Below are 22,320 nucleotides of genomic sequence, written 5' to 3'. Positions count from 1 at the left end.
GGTCCTCTTGATGGTGTCCTACAGGTCCTTTAGACTCAGTTCACCTTTCTTCATTCTTATTTCTGCTCTTCAGACTTGATAATTTCAATTGTCCTGTCTTCAGGTTTGCTGATTATTTCTTCTACCTGCTCAAATCTTCTGTCGAACACCTCTAGTGAATTTTTCATTTCAGTTATTGTACTTTTCAGATTCAGAATTTCTGTTTGGTTTCTTTTTATAATTTGTGTCTCTTTATTGATAATCTCATTTTGTTCATAAACCATTTTCCTGATTTCCTTCAGTTCTTTTTTCATGTTTTCCTTTAGCTTTTTTTTTCTTTCTTTTTTCCTTTAGCTTTTGAGCATGTTTAAAATAGTTGTTTTAAAGTTTTTGTTTAGTAGGTCTGATGTCTGGGCTTCCTTAGGGATGATTTCTGTCAATTACTTTTGTTCCTTTGAATGGGCCATTCTTTCATGTTTTCATGTCTTGTGATTTTTTTGTTGAAAAATAGGCATTTGAATATTATAATGTGGCAAACTCTGGAAATCAGGTTCTACGCCTTCCTGAGGGTTTTGCTGTTTTGATTTTGTTTTTGAATTGTTGAAGGCTGTAGTATTCCTTTTGTTTAGGTACTTTTCCAAACTACTTTTGGAAAGACTGTATTCCTTTTCATGTGTGGTCACTGATGTCTCTGTCCATTTAGCTCATGTTCGGCTAATGTCTTGACAGAGATTTCCTTGAATGCCAGGAGCTAAAAATGAAAAACCCAAACAAACAAACAAAATCCACGTCTCCCAGTGTTTGTAGATGGGTTCTGGGCTGGAATGCTCCTTTAACTCTTAGCCAGGTTTGTACTGAGACTACAGATCAGCCTGAGGTGAAGCTCAGAGTCTTCTCAGTTCTTTTCTGAGCATAAGTCTTGCCCCTGGGTGTGTACATGGATTTCTAAATTCCCTCCATATACACAGGTGCTTTTGAATGTCCTCATTTCCCAAATAACATCCCCCAGATTTTCCTCTCAGGGTTTAAGTGGTTGATAATATGTTTTGACCGTAACCTTTTGCCCTAAGTGTCTGTATGTGTTTGGTTCAGCTTGCAGTGCTTTTGAGTAACACCCACCACTTTTCCAGCCCGAGCTCCAAGTTAGGCAGTTCAGAGGTAAGCACCCATGTCAGTCCTTCAAGAAGCCCCAGACAGGTTAGAATAGACCTACACAATAATTTGTGAATAAGATCTGCACTGCTCCCACCAGATCCAAGGACCAGGGTCCTGCACTGGGAACGTGGGTTATTTCTGCTACAAGACCACAGCTGTGGGACTTCCCTGGTGGCACAGTGGTTAAGATTCTGCCTGCCAATGCAGGGGACGTGGGTTCAATCCATGGTCTGGGAAGATCTCACATGCCGCGGAGCAACTAAGTCCAAGCTCCATAACTACTTAAGCCTGCGCTCTAGGGCCCATGAGCCACAACTACTGAGACCGCATGCCGCAACTACTGAAGCCCACGCACCTAGAGCCCATGCTCCACAAGAGAAGCCACCACAATGAGAAGCCTGCACACCACTGCGAAGAGTAGCCCCCACTCGCTGCAACTAGAGAAAGCTTGCGTGCAGCAATGAAGACCCAATGCAGCCAAAAATAAAAAATAAATAAAAATTAAAAAAAAAAAACCACAGCCGAGCTGCAGAGTGGGTGGGGCAAGGGCAAGTGGAAATGCCACAAAGTTTTCCTACCATTTTCAAGTTGCCTTTTTCTTGCTTCAACATGCACTTAGTTGTTACAAATTTCTGTTTTCCAGAGTTCTAACAAAGTCAATTCTGATAGTTTTTGTTTGATGGTCCTGTAGGGGAAGGAGAGGTTGGAGCTGCATACTGCACCATTTTGTTGATAAAATTTTAAATATACTTACTATATATGTGTGTGTGTGTGTGTGTGTGTGTGTGTGTGTGTGTGTGTGTGTGTGTATATATGGCATGCATGGGGATGATCAAATCAAATCCCAATTTTAGACAAAGGCTTGATGAGTGGTGGGTGGTGGAGGTGTACACGGGCTTCAGCTCTCTTGGGAATGTTGCTTCAGCTCTCTTGGGAATGTTTCTTCAGCAGGGTGCTGGGTACTTGGGTGTTTGTTACTTTATTATTGATACTTTTGTGTATATGCCTGGAATATTTCATAATGAAAAATAAAACTGACAGGAGAAGGCTTGGTGATTTCTCAACAAGTTAAACATAAAATTAACACGTGACCCAGCAATTCCACTCCTTGATATATACCCAAGAGAACCGAAAGCAGGTGTTCAAACAAAAACTTGTACACACATGTTGATATCAGTGTTACCGAACTGGGTCCATTTGCCTGACACACAGCAAGCCAAACACTGAGACTCTGAGGTTTGCAGCAGAGAAAGAATTTATTCATAAGGCAGCCAAGCGAGGAGATGGGAGAACAAGTCTCAGATCTGCCTCCCCGAAGACGAAGGGGTGGGGATATTTATGGGAGAAGCAGGGTGGTCTTGGGCATAGGAAAAGGTGATTGGAGGTAGGGGAAAATGTGAGGTAATCAGTGTTCTGCACAGGCGTATCTGGGTTACATGTTTCTGCATCTTCAAAAATGGAGGCACTTAGCATGATCTGAGGGTGGAGTTTTCTGACGTCAAAAGGCCATTCAGGGCTTCCCTGGTGGCGCAGTGGTTGAGAGTTCGCCTGCCGATGCAGGGGACACGGGTTCATGCCCCGGTCCGGGAGGATCCCACATGCCGCGGAGCGGCTGGGCCCGTGAGCCATGGCCGCTGGGCCTGCGCGTCCGGAGCCTGTGCTCCGCAACGGGAGAGGCCGCAGCAGTGAGAGGCCCGCGTACCGCAAAAAAAAAAAAAAAAAAAAGGCCATTCATTCAATGCTTGCACGGGCCCAGTTTTGGGGTCAGTGGTCCCCATCAGCCTTAGTTGAACAAGAGCTGACTCCAAGTTCCTGTAAAACAACTGGGCTATGTGACTCTGGGAAGGTATGCAATTAAAAAGAGGAAGAAAAGAATGAAAGAAAAAATAACTAACTCAAGCTTAATCAGTGAAGACAGCTTACAAGCAGAGGGGTTTCAACAAGCTGTTCCCCTATCTGTTGCTCTACAAGACGAGCTCAAGAATTCCTGTTAGGCTTCTGCTTCTGTCAACTCTCTGGGGCCAGTTTCCGTGGCTGCCAAGGGCTGGAGGAGGGGCCGTGGGGAGTGACTGCTGATGGGGACATGGTTTCCTTTTGGGGTGATGGGAAAGTTCTGGAAATAGATAATGGTGATGGTTACACCACGCTGAGAATGTGCTAAATGCCACGAAGTTGCACGTGTTTAAATGGTTAAAATGATACATTTCATGTAATATGTATTTTACCACAATTAAAAAATTTATTTAAAAACAAGGTCCTATTGCATAGCATAGGGGAACTACGTTCAGTATCCTGTAGTAAACCATAATGGAAAATAATTTTTTAATTGTTTTAATAATAAAATAAACTAAAAGTGACTTTGCTCAAGTAACCCCGGCCATCAGTTGGGCACCTTTGGGGGTGCATTCACATATGCTCACAGATTTTTTTTAAAACTTACCTTGACTGTGAAGAGCTGCAAAAAAACCTCTCCAGGTGAGGAAAACTACCTTTGACAAGGAAAAGATTCTAGGATGTGAAGTGCTTGCTTGCCCGGGCCACAGAGCCAAGGAGAAGCCAAACTCGGATTTGAACCAGTCTTGTCTGCTGTGAATGGCCTCATGGGCCTGCGTCAGCTTTCAAGTTCCTTTGCCAGCCTGGTGCCTGGAATTGCCTGTCTGACCTCAGGGTCTTTGAACATGCTGTGTTCCCCTGCCAGAATCACCCTTTCCTCTACTCCTCCCATGCCTAGGGACTTTTCTTTTGCTACTTGAAAGGAGGTCTGGCACATAATAGATGTTAAAGAAATATCTGTGGAGCGAATGGATGAAGGAGTGAATGGATAAATGAATAGATGAGTTCCTTTAAAGCACTTCTCACGTGAGCACAAGGAGAAAGACCTGTGGATCCTCACAGCTGTGGCCTGTCCAGGACTCAGGACATTGAAGGAAGAGTGGCACAGAGAGGCCAAGCCACCTGCCCAAGGTCACACAGCCAGGAACTGGCATGATCAGGATTCGAACCTGGATCTCCCTTCCCTGAGCCTGGGTTCTTCCCACAATGCCCAGGTATTGCAAGCCCATCATATGCCCCACATTGCAATTTCATCAGTCCCATCTGAAGGGTAGCAGAAGGTGCCACTCCAGAGCCTGCCTCTTTGGCATAAAGATTCTTTTGAGAAACTGCAGGTACAGGAGAAACTCTGAAAACAGAGTAGAAGTTATGCTTTTGTAAGCGGCATTTACATTTATAAAAGAAGTCTCCATTTGTTAAGTGTGTCTCCCTCTCTGTACGAGGAGGAAGAGCCTGGCTTTAAATCCCTGGAGAATCTTATCAGTGGAGAGAGCACAAATTAAAACCTGCAGAACGAATCTTACCCTTGTTCACTGTGCTTTTCCTGGTCACCTCCTAGAATTGGCCTCAACACCCACCCCAGGCCCAGCACCCTTCTTTTGTCTTTAGCAGAAGATGGTATTTAAGGGAGTGGCTGGGGCCCCCTTGGGGAGTTTTACTCAGTTTCCCTCTGTATCTCCCATATATACACGAGATATACATGTTAAATTTCTGTGTGTTTTTCTCTTGCTAGTCTGTCTTTTATTCCACGGGGTCTCAGCCAAGAACTCAGAAGGGTAGAGGGAGAATTCGTCTTCCTCCTCGCTGCCCCACATCTCATGCTGGCCCCTGAGGGTGGCCAGATCCCCTCTTTTTAGAGGGTCTGGGGGAGACAGAGCAGGCTAGGGGGCTGGCCTGGGCTTCAAGCCCAGCTTCACTGGTTTCTGGCCTTGGCACAATGCCTCTCCGGCCTCAGGTTGTCACCTGTGAAGATCATCATCCACCCCCATCAGGTCTTATAAGGATTATGTCTTATGTGCCAGACACATAGCAGTGAAACTGAGCCCCCCTAAAACCGAGTTCCCTTACCAAGTTTAGGATTAATCCCTCGATCCCAAACTTCATTCCCTTTCTTGTCCCGTCTGACCTCAATCCTGTGCTAACTGAACACTAATCAACCAGAGTCAGATGATTAAAATTGCTGATGTTGATAACATCGTTAATGTACCAAAATGGCTATTGCAGATAACATCGCTAACATACAAACTCAGCTTGTTTCTCCAGGGCGAGATGGGCTCACAGACCCCAGGGCCATGGACCACCTGGCCAGAGAATCGTAAACCGGACATATCCTGATGCCTGAAACTACGATTAAGAAATGTCACAGGGCTTCCCTGGTGGCGCAGTGGTTGGGAGTCCGCCTGCCGATGCAGGGGACACAGGTTCGTGCCCCGGTCCGGGAGGATCCTGCATGCCGCAGAGCGTTTGGATCTGTGAGCCATGGCTGCTGGGCCTGCGCGTCCAGAGCCTGTACTCCGCGACGGGAGAGGCCACAACAGTGAGAGGCCCGCGTACCACAAAAAAAAAAAAAAAAAAAAGAAATGTCACAGCAGGGGCTTCCCTGGTGGCACAGTAGTTAAGACTCTTTGTACTCCAGGACTTCTCTGGTGGTGCAGTGGTTAAGAATCTACCTGCTAATGCAGGGGACATGGGTTCAATCCCTGGTTAGGGAACTAGATCCCACATGCATGCTGCCACTAAGAGTTCACATGCCACAACTAAGGAGCCCAAGCACTGCAACTAACACCCAGTGCAACCAAATAAATAAATATTTAAAAAAAGAAGAAGAAAAGAATGGGTACAATTCTGATTAAAAAAAAAAAACAGAGGGGCTTCCCTGGCTGGCACAGTGGTTGAGAGTCCGCCTGCCATTGCAGGGGACACGGGTTCGTGCCCCGGTCTGGGAAGATCCCACATGCCGCAGAGCGGCTGGGCCCGTGAGCCATGGCCACTGAGCCTGCACATCCGGAGCCTGTGCTCCGCAACGGGAGAGGCCGCCACAGTGAGTGGCCCACGTGCCGCAAAAAAAAATCAAAAAACAGAAATGTCACAAGATGATTAATTTCAGCCTCTTTGTTCTTCCCCTTTTAAAAAAACTCCTAACTCAGGGGCCAAGGTGGAGTGGATTGGAGGCTGGTCTCCCGCTCCCTTGCTTGGTGCCCTGCAATAAACGTTGTGCTTTCCTTCAACACAAGCTGGTGTCCGTAGATTGGCTTTGTTGCGTGTAGGGTGAGCTGACCCGAGATCAGTTTGGTAACAGTAGGTGCTCAAAATTTTTCCCCTGGTATTTATTCTTTGCTCCACCCTTTGCTGCAGGTGTAGGTGTCTCTCCACACCATCGCCATCACTCACTGCTGTGATGCTTCTCAGGGACTTTCATGGCCCTTCTCTGGACCACACCTCCCTTGATGAGCTGATACAGGTCCCTCAGTCCCTGTGAATGTGACCTCATTTGGACAAAGGGTCTTTGCAGAAGTAATTAAGTTAAAGATCTTGAAATGAGACTGTTCTGGATTTACACTGGGTCCTAAATACAGTAAGTCCCCTACATATGAACCTTCAAGTTGCGAACTTTCGAAGATGTGAACATACATTCCATCAACGTGGGGCGTGAGTGAAACTGCAGCTTGCCCTCCGTCTCCTATTGCTGATGATCCCTCAGCTCTACCATCTCCCACCTCCTCTCCCTCCTCCAGTCAGTCACTCTTCTTGCCTGTTCACTTGATGCCAGCCCCTGTATACCAGCTGTGGTACTGGACTGCTGTACTTTTCAAGGGACTGTACTGTAAGATTTTAAATGTTTTCTTTATTTTTGTGTGTTTGTTTGTTTTGTATGTATTATTTGTGTGAAAAGTATTATAAACCTATTACAGTAGAGTACTATATAGCCGATTGTGTTAGTTGGGTACGTTGGCTAACTTTGTTGGACTTACAAATTGGACTTATGAACGTGCTCTCAGAATGGAACTCGTTTGCACGTAGGAGACTTACTGCATACTGACAGGTGTCCTTAGAGAAGAGGAGGGATGGACAGAGAAGAGGAGAAGGCCATGGGAAGTCAGAGGCAGAGATTGAAGTGATGCAGCCACAAGCCAAGGAACACCTGGGGCCACCAGAAGCTGGAAGAGGCAAGGAAGCCTCCTCCCCTAGAGCCTTTGGAGGGAGCAAGGCCCTGCCAACCTATGATTTCAAAGTTCTGGCTTCCAGAACTGTGAAAGAATAAATTTCTGTTGTTTTAAACTACCCAGTTTGTGGCAATTTACTATGGCAGCCACAGGAAACTAACATAATGATACTGGGACTTGGTCCCAGAAAGCTCTGGTCTGACAGGGCACAGAGCCAGACTCAGACCCTCCAGCCTTGTGTGGTCAGGATGAGGCCAGAGGGAGGCCCCTCAGCCTGAGGGAACCCAGGCAGAGAACAAGGAAGTCTTATTGGAAGATGGGGCATCAAACTGGGGTTTAAGAGGTAAATAGGAGTTTGCCAGTGGGGGCCATTCTTTCTAAGTAAGCTTGCCCAGACCTATCTGAGCTCAACTCCAGCTGAAGCTGAGACATTATTGGCCAATTACCCATAATACCAATAGTTATTAGTTCTGGGGAGTGTAGCTCCAATCCAACTTCATCTACTCAGTGCTGCCCTATAAGAGGGTAATACTGAGAAACAGGCTGCACTGAGAAACAGGTTTGGAGAGATTAGTAATGCTTCCCAAATCTGCTTGGCATCTCAAGGACTAAGCCATGATTTGAACCCAGGCTGCCTGTGGACCCCCATCGATGACACAGGCAACATTTTGGCCTGGAGGGACGTTCACAGCTACAGGACAGCAGTTCTCCTTGTCCGTCGAACTCAGAGATTTTTTAATAACCTGCTTTTTCACCTCTTCTGGATCTTGTGTCATGACTGTGTTTGCCTCACATAATGAGAAACCAACAACTGGGTTTGGGTTGTTTCTTGCGTGTTGCGTGTGTCTGATGAGGGTGCCTACGGCCAACAGAAGGAAGTGAGGAAAAATTCTAGGAGGTTGGGAGCTAAGCCAAGTGGAGGAAACAGCCTGACCCCCGGCCTCTGTGCTCTGTTTACCTCTGCCGTGGCGTGGCCTCTGGGACTCGTGGAAGCTGCCAGTGAGGAATGCAGGGTCCCGGCCGACTGAGCTCATCACTGGCTGGCTGCCTGCGGCCTGCCCCACTGTTCCTCCCAGCTTGGCCATGGGACTGGCCATGAGGTCATCGGCTAACAATGCTGTGAAGGGGAGCCAGATCGGCCTGGCTGCCAGCATTCCAGAATTTGGTGAAGTGGAAACCACCATGGAGCTAATGTCATCCTTTCCTGTCCCTAGGGACCACCCACGGGCTGTGTCCCCTTGTGAAGTTCCAGGAATAAAGGGAACTAATTACTGGTCCTGCTCGTAAAGTGACAGACACCCACTCATGAGTCAGCAGCTCCACTACTGGACATGCACAGTGGAATACTATACAGCAAGGAAAAAGAACAAGGCACACAATAGGGGAAGAACACAGCCATTCACAGCCATGGTGTTGAGTGAAAGTCACCAGACAGAAAAGAGGATGTACTGGCTGGTTCTGTCTACATCAAGTTAGGAAACAGGCAAACTCATCCATGGTAACAGAGGTGGACACAGCTGTTATCTGAAGGTAGGGAGAGTGATGGAGCTGAGAGTGTTCTGGAACCTCATTTCGGGAGGTGGTTATGTGAAATGTCATCGAACTCAACACCTAAGATTAGGCCTTTTTGCTTTCTGTAAGTCATATCTTGATAAAAATTTAAAAATAAAAAGGCAGGGCTTCCCTGGTGGTGCAGTGGTTGAGAGTCCGCCTGCCGATGCAGGGGACACGGGTTCGTGCCCCGGTCCGGGAAGATCCCACATGCCGTGGAGCAGCTGGGCCCGTGAGCCATGGCCGCTGGGCCTGCGCATCCAGAGCCTGTGCTCCGCAACGGGAGAGGCCGCAGCAGTGAGAGGCCCACGTACTGCAAAAAAATAATAATAATAAAATAAAATAAAATAATAAATAAAAAGGCAGAGGGCTGTAGAAAACATTTTTGTGATGCCTCAAAAAGTTACACATAGAATGATCATATGATCCAGCAATTCCCTTTCTGGGTACAACCTCACAAGAATTGAAAACAGGTCCTCAAATCTTCATGTATGTGTTCGAGAAAACACTACTCACAATAGTTGAAAAGGTGGAAACAACCCAATGACCGTCAACGGATGAATGGATGAATGAAGTGTGGTGCCTTCATATGCTGGAATACTATTCAGTCATAAAAAAGAGAAAAGCACTGATACACACTCCAACATAGATGAGCCCTGAAAACACGCTGAGTGAAAGAAGCCAGATCTAAAAGGCCACATGCTGCCGTTTAGATCGATTCCGTTTATATATGTGATATTGTCACTTATAATAAGAAATATACATGTGGTCTTCCACCCCATTTCTGGCATAGAGCTCCTAAAACCCTTGGGATTTCCTGTGAAGAGAGAGATAAAGGTGTCTTTCGTTATGTTATAGAGGTGACTTTTGAAAAACAACTCAAGGATAGAGGCTGGTTGCTAGGAGCACAAACCATGCAATTAGAGGGTTGGAACATTCAGCCCCAACCTCCCCATACCCCCCAATGCCGGGGATGGAAGAGGGGTTGGAGCTAGAGTTCAATCACCAATGGCCAATGACTTAGTCAACTGTGCCTATGTAATGAAGCTTCCATAAAACACCAAAGGATGGGCTTTGGAGAGCTTCTGGGTTGATGAACATGCAGAGGTGCTGGGAGGGTGGTGCGCTGGAAGAGGACATGGAAAATCCATGCCCTTTTCACATACCTTGCCCTATGCATCTCTTCCATCTGGCTGTTGATCCGTTTCCTTTATTTTTTTTTAATATAAATTTATTTATTTTTGGTTGCGTTGGGTCTTCGTTGCTGCACACGGGCTTTCTCTAGTTGCGGCGAGCGGGGGCTGCTCTTTGTTGCGGTTCACGGACTTTGCATTGCGGTGGCTTCTCTTGTTGTGGAGCATGGACTCTAGGTGCGTGGGCTTCAGTAGTTGTGGCACGCGGGCTCAGCAGTTGTGGCTCGCGGGCTCTAGAGTGCAGGCTCAGTAGTTGCAGCGCAGGGCTTAGTTGCTCCACGGCATGTGGGATCCTCCCGGACCAGGGGTCGAACCGTGTCCCCTGCCTTGGCCGGCGGATTCTCAACCGCCGCGCCACCAGGGAAGTCCCTCCCTTTCCTTTAATATCCTTTGTAATAAACCTGTAATCTAGTGAGTGAATGGGTTTCCTGAGTTCTCTCACTGGCTCTAGCAAATTAATCAAACCCAAGGAAGGGATTATGGAAACCTCTGATTTATAGCCATTGGTCAAAAGTACAGGTGACCACCTGGACTTGTGACTGGCATCTAAAGAGGGGTGGTGGAGGGCAGTCTTGTGGTATACTGAGCCCTTAAGCCATGGGGTCTGATGCTATCTCTGGGTAGACAGTGCCATAACTGAGTTGAATTATAGGACACCCAGCTGGTGTCAGAGAATTGTTCATGTGGGGAAAGAATGTTTAATATGAAATGTCCAGAACAGGCAAATCCATAGAGATAGAAGGCAGATTAGTGGCTGCCAGGGGCTGGGGGAGGGGGGATGGGGAGTGACTGCTAATGGGGACGGGGTCTCCTTTTGCGGTGATGAAAATATTCTGGAACTAGACACAGGTGGTGGTTTCACAACACTGTGAATGTACTAAATGCCACTCAATTGCTCACTTTATTTATTTATTTTTAAAATTTATTTATTTATTTATTTAGGCCGCATTGGGTCTTCGTTGCTGCGCGCGGGCTTTCTGTAGTTGCGGCGAGCGGGGGCTACTCTTCGTTGCGGTGTGCGGGCTTCTCATTGCGGTGGCTTCTCTTGTTGCGGAGCATGGGCTCTAGGCGCGCGGGCTTCAGTAGTTGTGGCGCATGGGCTTAGTTATTCCGCGGCATGTGGGATCTTCCTGGACCAGGGCTCGAACCCATGTTCCCTGCATTGGCAGGCGGATTCTTAACCACTGCGCCACCAGGGAAGTCCTGTTCACTTTAAAAGTTGAATTTTCTGTTAATTTCCTGGGGAGGCTCATACCTGGGAGGCATGAGAAGCTGTCCCATGACAGCTTTCCAAGAGAGGTAAGGAGGTGAGTGGTAACGGCTTCCGAGAAACTCCCCCCAGGCCTCCAAACTCTGGGTTCCCAGGGCACCCAGGCATTCTGACAAGACTCAGATGAGGTCTGCGTGGCCTGTGTGGACACGTGCAAGATCCTATGGTGAGATCGTCCCCTACAACTCTACCCACCTTACTTGCCCCTCAGAGTCTTTGTTTCCTTATCCCTAGAAAGGAAATGAGTCCCATGGAAAGAAGAGGACTGGTCCAGCCTCCCAACCAGCTGCAGTCAGTTGGACATGATGGTGACGTGAGCAGAGAGACGTCTCTACTAAGCATCTGCTGAATGCCCGGGGCATCACATCGAGAGCCTCAGCCCTCCACCCCCATAGCTGGGAGATAATCCCACTGACAGAAGGTGAGGCTGAGACCCAGTGGAGCCAGAGGCTTGGTGGGACTCACACAGCTGGAGGTGGGGAGGGCCTGGACTCCATTTCTCCAGTAGGAGCCTTGCTGTGTGACACCCCTCCTTGTATCTGTTGCCTGCACACACCCCGTCACACTTTACACACCCCCACGATCTGCTTTGCACAGTGGCCCATCCTGAGGCCAGGAAGCTGGGAGTAGGCACAGGGATGGATGCCTGGGGCCAGGAGTCCTGAGCAGTAGAGCAAGGGCTGGGTACCCCAGGAGAAAGGATGTTCCTGGGGCACCCTCTACCCCTCTATCCTCTGGTGGCTGGACTTGATACCAGCCTTCACTGCCCCAGGCCCCAGCACCCCAATTCTCTGCCACCTCTTCTTCAGGCCCAGCCAAAGGATGGGGGCCCAGAGTAGCTTCATCCCTGCCCAAGCCTTCAAGAAACCCCCAGTCTGGGGCAGACAGAGACAAGCAAGCACACACACTCCCAGCGCTGTGGGGTCAGGGCTGGGCTGGAGGAAGGCATGGGGTTGGAAGCACCCTGCTGAGCCTGGAAAGGAAACATCAGAGAAGTCTTCCTGGAGGAGGGGCTTTCTGAGTAGGGTTTTGAGGAATGGATAGGAGTTCCCCAGCTGAAGATGAGTAACTGCAAAAACACCCAGTTTATCAAGCACCTGCTATGTGCCTGGTCCTGTCCTTTACACCTCATTTGACCTTCTCTCCAGTGAAAGTCTCAATCCTTCCTTATTTTCCAGATGAAGAAATAGAGGTGTGATGGAGAGGAATGGTTTGCCCCAGGTTGCACTTTCTGGCCGTTTTTTCCCTCTGCTCCCTTTGTTTTTCACTATCTTCAGCCTTTGACCCTAAGCAAAGAGGGGAGAGCAGGAATCTCATCAGGGAAAAAGCCACTTCATCCCTTAAGCTCCTGTTGTGGAGTTTAGCACATAGTAATAAATCTTTTTTGAGAAAATTATTCTTCCCTCCAGTCCACCAAGCTGGGATGATGTCCCCATTTCACAGAAGAGGATACTGAGGCTCAGAGAGGCTCCTGAGGGGGATTTCCCAGCATACCTAGGAGCTCCTACCCATCAGAAAGCACTGCCCCCTGAAAAGCAGCCGAAGACCCCGCCCAGTTGTGGTCCCTGGAGTGTTTACTCTGCACCCACGGTGGGCGGGACCAGGCAGGCGGGGGCGGACAAAGTCCGGGGACTATAAAGGCTAGTCCAGCAGCGTCCGGTCAGTCCCAGCTTAGAGCTTAACTAACACAGCCATGCCAGGGCAGAGACCGACACCACCACACTGCTCTCCGATGCTGCTGATGCTGTTCATGTTCTCCTGGCTGCCGTCGCAAGGCGCCCTATCTCTGGCCCAGGAGCACCTCCCCACTTTCCCGGGACCCTCAAACGTGCACTCCAGTCCTGATGTCTCCAGATTCCGGGAGTTGCGGAAACGCTACGAAGATTTGCTGACCCGGCTTCGAGCGAACCAGACCCGGGAAGACTTGAACCCGGACCTCATTCCCCTTCCTCAAGTCCTGGTAGTCACTCCAAAGCGTGAGTAAAATCTCGGAGACCCCACCCTGGGTAGCTCCCATCATTTAACCAGTGGTTCTCAGACATAGAGCCCTAGACCTGCCGCCGAGCCTCAGTTTTCCCATCCGTGAACCCGGCAAGAAAGTCACCCCTCGAGGCTGATGGGGGAACTAAAGGCTGGGTTTGCATCAGGACCAGGCGAGGCTTAGCCAACCTGAGATGTTACAACACCTCCCCGGGTGGCAGATGGGGAAACTAAGGCCAGAGAATCCAGAGGCTCTACTGAAGACTCAAAGAGTCCGGAGAACCCAGAGACAAGTTTGGGCGAGGGGACGTGGTCCCTGCTCTTGGATGTGAGGAAAGGGTTGGAGGGGGATTTCCAGTGGGAAGGATCCAGGGGTCCGGCAGAAGGGCGGGACGGGGGAAGGGACAGAGTGGTGCACAGAGATGCGCAGAACCTGCTTGGGCTGGTTCCGAATCTGATGCAATCGCGCGCCAAGGCACTGCTAAAGTTGCACGTGACTGGTACCTTAGGGAGGGAGTGGAGTATTTTCACGCCCTCCACCGAGCCTCCAGCGGATGGAGGGGGTGCAAGGAGATGTGGGCTGCGCTAGGAACTGGGAGTTGAGGGGAGGATGTCAGGCCAGAAGGAAGAGCTCTTATCCCGCCCTAATCCCACTTGTGCTGTGGGACTCCAGGAAAACTTCCCTCTCTCTGAGCCTAGTGACTGGGCTGCGAGCCCTCAAACCTCAGTCTCCCCAGTATCCCCAACATCTGTACCAGCCTGGAGGTATGAGAATCCTGGGGAGCCAGACACCCTTCGTTTCTCAGATATGGAGGAAACCAGAGAGTTGAAAACACAGTAGCTCGTTAACTAAGCACCTGCTATGTGTCAGGCACAGTGGTGACCAAGCAGACAGAAATCCCCGCTGAGATTCTGGTGGGGGAGGCAAATAATAGACAACCAAATAAAATAGGTCGGTGCCAATTTTAGGCAGGCTGGAGTGGTATGTAACCAGCCATGCTGAGATTCAGGGAGGAGTGTGGCCGGTAGAGGAAGTAGCTTGTGCAAAGGCCCTGAGGTAAGATCTAGCTTGGGGTGTCGGAGGAAATGGGCACACACACACCACCACCACCCCGCGCCCGGCACACAGTAGGCCCGTGAATGACTGGTTTCCCTCTCTCCCATAGTGCGACTTGGACCAGGCGGCCACCTGCACCTGCGCATCCCCCGGGTCGACTTAACTGAGGGGCTCCCTGCAGCCTCCCGCCTGCAAAGGGCCCTTCTCCGGCTGTCCCCGAAGGCGCGGAGCTCGTGGGACGTGACGCGGCCACTACAGCGTCAGCTCAGCCTCGGAAGCTCCCGGGCTCCCGCAATACGCCTGCGAGCGTTGCCGCGACCGGACCAGTTGCTGGAGGCATTGTCTTCTGCACAGCCCCAGCTTGAGCTGCATTGGCGGACAAGCGCCACCAGGGGGCGACGCCACGCGCATGCTCGCACCCGGGACGGTTGCCCGCTAGGGGAGGGGCGCTGCTGTCGCCTGCAGAGCCTGCGCGCGTCGCTCGAGGACCTGGGCTGGGCTGACTGGGTGTTGGCGCCGCGCGAGCTGGACGTGCGCATGTGCACCGGCGCGTGCCCGAGCCACTTCCGATCGGCTAACACGCACGCGCAGATGCAAGCGCGTCTGCATGGTCTGAACCCTGATGCTGCGCCTGCCCCATGCTGCGTGCCAGCCAGCTACGATCCGGTGGTGCTCATGCACCAAGACAGCGACGGCCGCGTGTCACTCACGCCCTTCCACGACCTCGTGGCCAAGGACTGCCACTGCGTGTGAGCAGCCCTGGTCCTTCACTTATGGCACAAATGCAATGGAAATGACTTCAGTTGTCCTTGTCTGTCTGATGGGCTCGTGGAACCTGAAATACCCGATTCCTAACCATTGCTGTCTGCTCCCTCCTGGCCCAAACCTATGTATTTATGTTTGTATTTATTATTAATTTATTGGGGTGATCTGCCTGGGGACTGGAGGTCTGGGGAGGCGTGGTCTGACAGGGTGTGCGTTTATGGAAAACTCTGGTAATAAAAATGAAGCTGTCTGACCTGACCCCTGTGGTGTCCAGGATGGAGCTGGTGACCTTGGGAAGAGCCCACCCCCGCTGGCCTCAGTTCCCTCAGGGGAGCTGATATGAGATGATTGGAACAGTCCGGGGAATGGGTGGCAGGATGTTCTTGGGGATGCCAAGAGATTGGACGGTGGTCACGATGCCAATGCTCCTCAAGCACAGCCGGGGACATCCCTCTCTCTGTTTCTGTGCTTCTCTACCTCCCTATTCCTCTGCTTTTGTTTCTGAGACCCTTTTGGGTCTCAGCCTCCCTCCATCTCTTCTGATCTCTCAGTACTCCTGTTTCCGTAATTATCTGGCCCTGTCTCTATCGCCATCCTGCTCTCTCTCCCTCCATGGGGGTCACCTTTCCAAACACAGGCAGCCCAGAGTCACGTGCATTGTGTGTGAATCTGCCCCCGACCTGGAAGAGTCCCATTACCTCTCCTGTTTGTGGCACCTCCCTTCATGTTAATCATGCCTTTATCCTTTCATATAAAAAGAGCGGGGAGAGGGACTTCCCTGGTGGCACAGTGGTTAAGAATCCACCTGCTAAAGCAGGGGACATGGGTTCGAGCCCTGGTCCAGGAAGATCCCACGTGCCATGGAGCAACTAAGCACGTGTGCCACAACTACTGAAGCCCGCAGGCCTAGAGCCCACGCTCTGCAACAAAGGAATCCACTGCAATGAGAAGCCTGAGCACCGCAATGAAGAGTAGCCCCCGCTCGCCACAACTAGAGAAAAGCCCGTGCACAGCAACGAAGACCCAACGCAGCCAAAAATAAATTAATTAACTAACTAACTAAAAAAAAAAAGAGCAGGGAGAAGTAAGTTGTGAAGAACGTTTTCATGCACACCACATCTCCCAGGTTATATCTTTTCCTCCTTAGGATGTTAGAATTGCTGAGATGTACCAAGCCCAGCCCCTTCCCCACACCCACTTGCCTGTTCACCCTGAGGAACTGTCATGGGCGTCTGGAGGACAGAGCACCCAGCTTCAGCAGTGAGTGAGATGTGTCCCCTGTGAACCCCACCATCCAGAGGCAGATCTGAATGACTGCAGGTGCCCCTGAATGTATTCAGTGAGTACCCACTTTGTGCCAGGCCATGGCTGGGCACTGAGGACACGAAGGAACAACGTAGGCAAAATTTTACCACTCCATTCAAGCTCAGCTGAGTGCAGGGACAAATGAGTACAAATTGAGTATAAATCATAAGTGGCTGACTGTACTAAGAATCATGCAAAGAGGTCAACCCAGGCAATGCATTAGTGAGCAGAGGAAGACAGATTTTTGGCAGCAGGAGTGGGGGCTCGAGTAGTGTCTAGGGCAGGGATGCAAGGGGTGCAAGGAAGCTGAAGACGCTCATAGGTTGCCTCTCCCACCCTGGGTCACTCCCAGGTGTTGGGGAAGCCAAGGGAACCTCAAAATTAAACTCAATGTCAAGATCACCCAAAGGTAGCAGCTGCCATACTGAGTTTCTCCCCAAACATCAAATGTTGCCTTTGCCGGACACTGCTGCCCGTGTGCCTTTTCACACCTCCAGGCTGGTCCCCCTGCCCAGTGTGCCTTGTCCTTTCTACTTCTCGAACACCTATGCATCCTTCAAAACACACTTCAGATTCCCCTCTTACGTACAGCCCTTTTTAAGCTCCTTCATTCATCTCCCTCTGGGGACCGTCGTTCCATCTCTCCTTCTGGCCCAGGCTTGACCTCCCAGGACTGGGGGTGTCTGTGTCCATCTCTGTCTCCCCTAGTTTGGGGGCTTGGCAGGAGTCGGGCTGGGAGCAGCTGACAGGAAACCCAGCTGAGGCATGAGCTTGAACAAACTCTTGAAATACACTGAGCTCTGGGAGTGATGAACTCTGCCTGAGGAGGAACCAGGGAAGGGTTCTCAGAGTGGCATTGGCATCGCACCTGGGCCTTGAAGGATGAGTTAAGGTATCTCAGCGTATTAGAGCTAAACCAGCCTTAGAGGCCAATTTTAATCACCTTGTTTTACAGATGGGGGAACTGAAGCCCAGAGGGTTAATGGCAGAGTCAGGAAGTGGACCCATGCCTCCTGATGCCCAGACCAGAGTTCTGCATCTGTATTTAGATGCTTAAGAGTGAGAAAACGTGGAAGGGGGTGGCAATCTGGGCAAAAGGAAAGGCATGGGTAAATGACATGAGAAAATGAAAGCTTCAGGAGGGAGGTGAGCTTGAGGGAGAGAAGGCTCAGACCAGAAGGGCAGAGGAATGGGAGAGGGCAGTGGGTTGGGCAGGGCTCAGTCACGCAGGTCTCAACCACCAGGCTGAGAATCTGGGGGCAGTGGGGAGCCATAGAGTGTGCGTGAGCAGGGGAGGGGCGCAGTCCCATTCATGAGTTATAAGGATCCCTTTGAGGCTAGTGTGGGCTGCCCTGCAAGTCTGGATACGATACCAGGCACCTGAGAAGGGGGCCTGAGAGTGACAGAGGGGAGAGACTGGGGGTTGGGAGCAATTTGGGAGTCCCAGAGCTCTCGTCTTGGAAGCCCAGCAGCCTCATCTGTCCCGCAGAATTTATTGGGCAATACTTGCACACCAACGGGAGGGTGACGACAGAGTTCACACGTTGACCCTCCCATCCCTGTGTTGGGGTCTCTCCTTCTCCACTTCTAGCAGCCGAGTGGCCTGAGGAGCAGAGTGGTCTAGGGAGGGGGCTGCAGAGCCTCCCTGGGGCCTCAAGGATGATCCTTCCCTGGCCCCATTCCTCAGATGGGAAGACTGAGGCCAGGGAAGATCCAGGGTGCCCCAAGTCACCTGGAAGGGGGTAGGCTGGAGTTTGAGATGTTGAAGGCTCAGCGCCCAGGGATCACATACTCTTCTTCATCCGATGGGGCCTGGCCCAGCGACTGCAAGTTGCAGTAGACAGGCTGGGAATCATGGTGGCGGCTCTCATAGTTCATGTAGAAGTCGTTGTCCTCTGAAGGGTGAGGCCTGTGGGGACAGACAGATGGGAGGGCAGGTAGGATTCAGGGAGCAGGCACATCAGCTTTGAGAGGCAAAGTAGTTCAGGGCGATTGAGTCCACTCCTAATATTTACATATGAGAAAAGTGAGTCATGGGGCAGTGTTCTCCCAGCCTGGCCCAACTTTCTGTGAGGAAAGCAAGTAAGGGGCACTGATTCAGGGAAGAGTCTGTGGATTCAGCATTGTAACGCTGTGGTCCAAGGACCCTGAGTCATAGTAGGGTTTTTTTTCTTCCTTAAAGTTGAAATTGTTGCCCATTTTTTACATGAAATTCTAGATTTTGTTTTCCTCTTGAAAAACTGGAAGCTCTAGTCACACTAGCCACAGGAACACAAGTAGCTGGAGCTGAACCAGTGCCCCTTCAGATGGGAAATATTTTCACCAGGTCCCCAGAAGCAGCTGAATTTGTGGTCTTGATACAAAAATAAATCTCTGAGCCTCAGTTTCCCCATCCACAAAATGGATCAGGGAGGAGGTAGCTTCTTAGGAATGTCTTGCTATGGTGGGCAAGACACCCAGAGAAGAACTTTCCTGCCTCCAGAACATCCTAACACCTCCACCCCCGATCCTCTTGTAAAAAAGGCCACTTTGGGTAAATGGTGTCTATCAGTCATCTGTACTTTAGTATAATTTACTCCAAATACATAAATGGTTGTATGGGGATGGAACTCAGGGTTTGTTTCTTGCTTCTGCTTCTGACCTTGGGCATGTCATTCCCCTGCCTTCCAGAACCTCCATTTCTTTCTTTCTTTTTTTCTTTTTTCAGCCACACCGCACGACTCGTAGGACCTTAGTTCCCCGACCAGGGATTGAACCCGCACCCTCACCAGTGAAAGCACAGCGTCCTAACCACTGGACCACCAGGGAATTTCCAGAACCTCCATCTCTGCAACTTTAAAATGTAGGTTGGGATTGACACATCCAATTCTTAACAGTGTTTTTAGAGGAGACTGGTCCTGAGGTCTTGGTGACAGCGAGGCAGAGGCAAGCATCAGAACACAAGCTGCCTTAGGGAGTGTGGTGCCTTCAACTCCTTACCTCAGCCCACTTCTGCATTTGAGCCATATTTGCATCTGCTTTGCATATTCTCTTATTTCTAACCAATAGTCTCTCACAGGCCTCCCCACCTTTTGGATTCTGCTGCTGCAAAACCCAGCCATGACCCTCTTCCCTTCCTGCTTGGATCCTCCCAGCCCCCTCCAACTTAAGCCCTGATGTCTTGCCTTCTCAAAACACATCCACAGCAGATTCTCTGTTCTCTCCCACTGCCAGGCTTTTGCCCTTCCTTGTGCCTGCCCCCCTGAAATCCCCTCCACTCCCTCATCCAACCTGGAAAAGTTGAACCCATCTATCTAAGCCCAGACAACTTTGGAGGCAGGGCTTTGTGGGGTAGAGAGAGACACAGATGGCTCTCTTAGCATCTCCTATGTGTCAGAAGGAGACCGGAGTGCTGTCCCATTTTACAGAGACCGAAACAGAAGTTCAGAGACGGCCCTGGGTCACACGACATCTGAGCCCAGGCCGCTGACCGCTACCGCAGAACCCCGACTCTGCCTTGAACACCTGCCTCCTCTCTCCCAATCCTTGGCAACCAGAAGCCGGGTTTGCAGGTCATGAGAGGGACACTTGTCTCCTACACAAGAACTCAATTCTTATCCCAACTCCATGAGGCGGAGGGCTGTTATTGTCCCCATCTTATCGGTGAAGAAACGGTGACCCAGAGAGGTGGAAATGACTTGCCCAAGATCACACAGCCTGTAAGAGGCAGAGCTGGGAATTGAACCCTGGCCATCTGGCTCCAGAGTCTTGCAAGCAGATGTGTGTGGGTCACTCACCTGTGTTCAGCCCACTGGTGCCTGGCAGCTGGTTGGCCCACAAACATGTTCTCATAGTCAGAAGTGGAAGATCTGGGCAGGGTGGCTGCTGGGAGCTTAGGGCTGAGGCCCCGGCTACTATACCGTGGCTGCTGGCCCGAGCCACACCTGGGACCATTCTGAGCAGCCCACATTTTTCTCATGCCCCGGCTACTGCCTACCCGATGTCTACGGAGTCTCCACGCCAGCACTGGGCCAGCAATGGCAAGCATGAGGAACAGGCTTCCACTGGCCACCAGCGCTCCTATGGTTATCATGGTCAGGGGACGGGCACAGCTCACTTCCAAGAAGGCAGAGACGTTGTGCCAGGCGCCGGTGGACACATCCAGGCATAGCAGAGGCTGTGGGCCAGAGCAGTTGTCCCGCCGGACCTCGTGCCAGGGTAACAGGACACAGCTGCAGTCAGCCCTCAGGTCCAGGTCACAGTGTTCGGCCAGTGCCCTGTCCACGAGGTCCAGGGGGTTGTTGGTCACATCCAGGACCTGCAGCTTTCCCAGGTGAGCAAAGAAAAGCGGTGGGAGCTGTCGAAGGCCATTCCCAGACAGGTCGAGATGAAGCATACTGCTGGCCTGCAGAGACTGGTTCTGAGGCAGCAGGCTCAGGTTTTGACCGCTGAAGTTCAGGCATGTGTCCGTGAACTCCCTGGTCCAGTTCACGCCCCCCGAGGACACATGGCACGACAATTCCTGGCTGCCTGGATGGAGCAGTAACAGCAGCGGCACCAACAGCACCCATACCGGGGCGCCTCCCATGCAAGCAACCTAGGTGGAGACACCAGAATCCAAGCCCCAATCTCAGTCTGGGGTCACCCTCCCCCTCGCCACCTATGTTTGTTATATATATATTTAATAGCCGAGAGCAGCTCAGGCCACTTCTGAAGTGTTAAAACTTAGCCCTTCCGCTGGTGGCTCCTCTTTGATTGGCTCTGGCCCCCTGCCTCAGTCTCCCCTTCCGGGGAATGGGTACCTAACCGGGATGCCTCAGGGGCTTGGAAGGCGAGGAGGAGACCTGACCCAGACAGCCCCTTCCCCTTCTCTGAGATCAGCCCCTTCGGGCTAAGTTGCCCAATTTCCCCCAACATTTCAGGAGCCCTCTCTGGCCAAGTCGGGACTACATGCAAATGAGCCGTTGCCCCGGAAACGACCCCGCCCCTCTGCCTTTCTTTTCCGAACTGCAGGCTGTTGGGAGTCTTGGGCTGGAGGTGGGGGTGGGGGGTGCTGCTGACGGGGTCCCACCAGCTGTGGTTTGCACAGACCCAAGTTCTAGTGCCTCCGTCCTACCTTTCTGGTCCCCCTGCCAAGCCTTGGCCTCGGTCGTGCTAGAAGTCTCCGGTGCCGAGGGTCTGCGTCGTGGCTCACCTGGACGCGGGGGTCAGAGGGTCTGACTCTCCGCGGATCCGGATCCACTGCGGTGCCTGGCGCTTCTCAGGCTCTGTACCCATCGACTCAGGAGAAGAGGAACTGGTGTCGGCTGAAGTGCAGAGGGGAAGAATGAAGAAGATACAGAGACCCGCCCCCACCCCCTCCCCGCTGAAAGGCCTCAAGGACCAGGATTCTTACGGGAAGGGCAGGGGCAGCCTGCTTCCTTCTTGCTGGAACCCAATGACTACATGTCCCCCAGTAACACCCCAACTAACTGCTACCTCATCAGCTCACTTCCTGGTCTCAGCTCAGTTGACTCCCAACCCATGCATTCATTTATTCGTTCAACAAACATCATCCATGCTGAGCCCCCAAGAGACTTCAGTCCTGTCCAGTTTCTTCAGGAGCAACCAGTCTCGGAGAAAGACAGAACCGGACACAGGCACCCCAAGTCTGATGGAGTCAGGTCAAGGCCAGAGTGAGGGACAGGGTACTGGAAGCTTTCCTGGAGAGGAGACATTAGAATTGGGGTTTCAACACATGAGTAGGAGTTTGCCAAGGATTCCTTGGCAAACGGCCTTTGACTTTCCAAGCTCCTAGCCTCTCCCACAAGATCAGAGCTCTCCTCATGTACAAATCGTGCCTCCATGCTGCAGGAGGGATGTGAGGAGGGCTCCCTGGGTGGGGGGGGATGTTGAGTCTGGGGCTTGGAGGATGAGTTGCAGTGGAAGGCAGAAATGAATGCATTGCAGATTCCAGGCAGAAGGCACAGCAGGAGTAAAGGTCCTGCAGCTTGAGAAAGCATGGCCGGCTGGGACAGCGTGGTTAGGAGTGGCTGGAAGGGACAGACTAAATGGAGGAACTGGTGACATGGGCAGGTTGGGGAGGCAGCA

At 51.2% G+C, this 22,320-nt stretch overlaps 3 protein-coding genes across 4 annotated transcripts in view; 2 read left to right on the top strand and 1 right to left on the bottom strand.

Annotated features, from left to right (window-relative positions):
* Positions 1-12,422, top strand: part of PGPEP1 (pyroglutamyl-peptidase I) — a 59,187-nt gene extending 46,765 nt beyond the window's left edge. Inside the window, exons 5-6 of the transcript XR_004349042.1 lie at positions 11,379-11,565; positions 12,323-12,422. The gene's annotated coding sequence lies outside the window, so the exon portion shown is untranslated. The remainder of the gene's footprint in view (positions 1-11,378; positions 11,566-12,322) is intronic.
* A 384-nt stretch (positions 12,423-12,806) lies between these two features.
* GDF15 (growth differentiation factor 15) lies at positions 12,807-15,204 on the top strand. The gene is made up of 2 exons (XM_032625369.1): positions 12,807-13,120; positions 14,291-15,204. The coding sequence occupies exons 1-2, from the start codon at positions 12,838-12,840 to the stop codon at positions 14,932-14,934; spliced, it is 927 nt and encodes a 308-aa protein (XP_032481260.1). The 5' UTR covers positions 12,807-12,837; the 3' UTR covers positions 14,935-15,204.
* A 2,523-nt stretch (positions 15,205-17,727) lies between these two features.
* LRRC25 (leucine rich repeat containing 25) lies at positions 17,728-21,535 on the bottom strand. 2 transcript variants are annotated; one of them, XM_032625366.1, is made up of 4 exons: positions 21,347-21,532; positions 20,028-20,827; positions 17,984-18,160; positions 17,728-17,854 (listed from the first exon to the last, which is right to left on the bottom strand). In XM_032625366.1, the coding sequence occupies exons 2-3, from the start codon at positions 20,816-20,818 to the stop codon at positions 18,022-18,024; spliced, it is 930 nt and encodes a 309-aa protein (XP_032481257.1). In that variant the 5' UTR covers positions 20,819-20,827; positions 21,347-21,532; the 3' UTR covers positions 17,728-17,854; positions 17,984-18,021. The 2 variants fall into 2 exon arrangements, with proteins under 2 accessions (XP_032481257.1, XP_032481258.1); XM_032625367.1 differs by having other exon boundaries at positions 17,728-18,160; positions 21,425-21,535.
* Between the last annotated feature and the right edge of the window lie 785 nt (positions 21,536-22,320).

The sequence above is a fragment of the Phocoena sinus genome, chromosome 3 (genome assembly GCF_008692025.1).
Source record: "Phocoena sinus isolate mPhoSin1 chromosome 3, mPhoSin1.pri, whole genome shotgun sequence".
In the NCBI taxonomy this organism is placed as follows: domain Eukaryota; kingdom Metazoa; phylum Chordata; class Mammalia; order Artiodactyla; family Phocoenidae; genus Phocoena; species Phocoena sinus.
Note: the sequence above shows the minus strand (reverse complement) of the source record. Positions and strands in the feature narration are given on the sequence as shown.

Coding starts and splice junctions, on each gene's coding strand:
- GDF15 (XM_032625369.1), top strand. CDS start 12,838: ATGCCAGGGCAGAGACCGACACCACCACACTGCTCTCCGATGCTGCTG. Junction 13,121..14,290: donor CCTGGTAGTCACTCCAAAGC/GTGAGTAAAATC, acceptor TCTCTCCCATAG/TGCGACTTGGACCAGGCGGC.
- LRRC25 (XM_032625367.1), bottom strand. CDS start 20,818: ATGGGAGGCGCCCCGGTATGGGTGCTGTTGGTGCCGCTGCTGTTACTG. Junction 18,161..20,027: donor CACCAGTGGGCTGAACACAG/GTGAGTGACCCA, acceptor CTGTCCCCACAG/GCCTCACCCTTCAGAGGACA.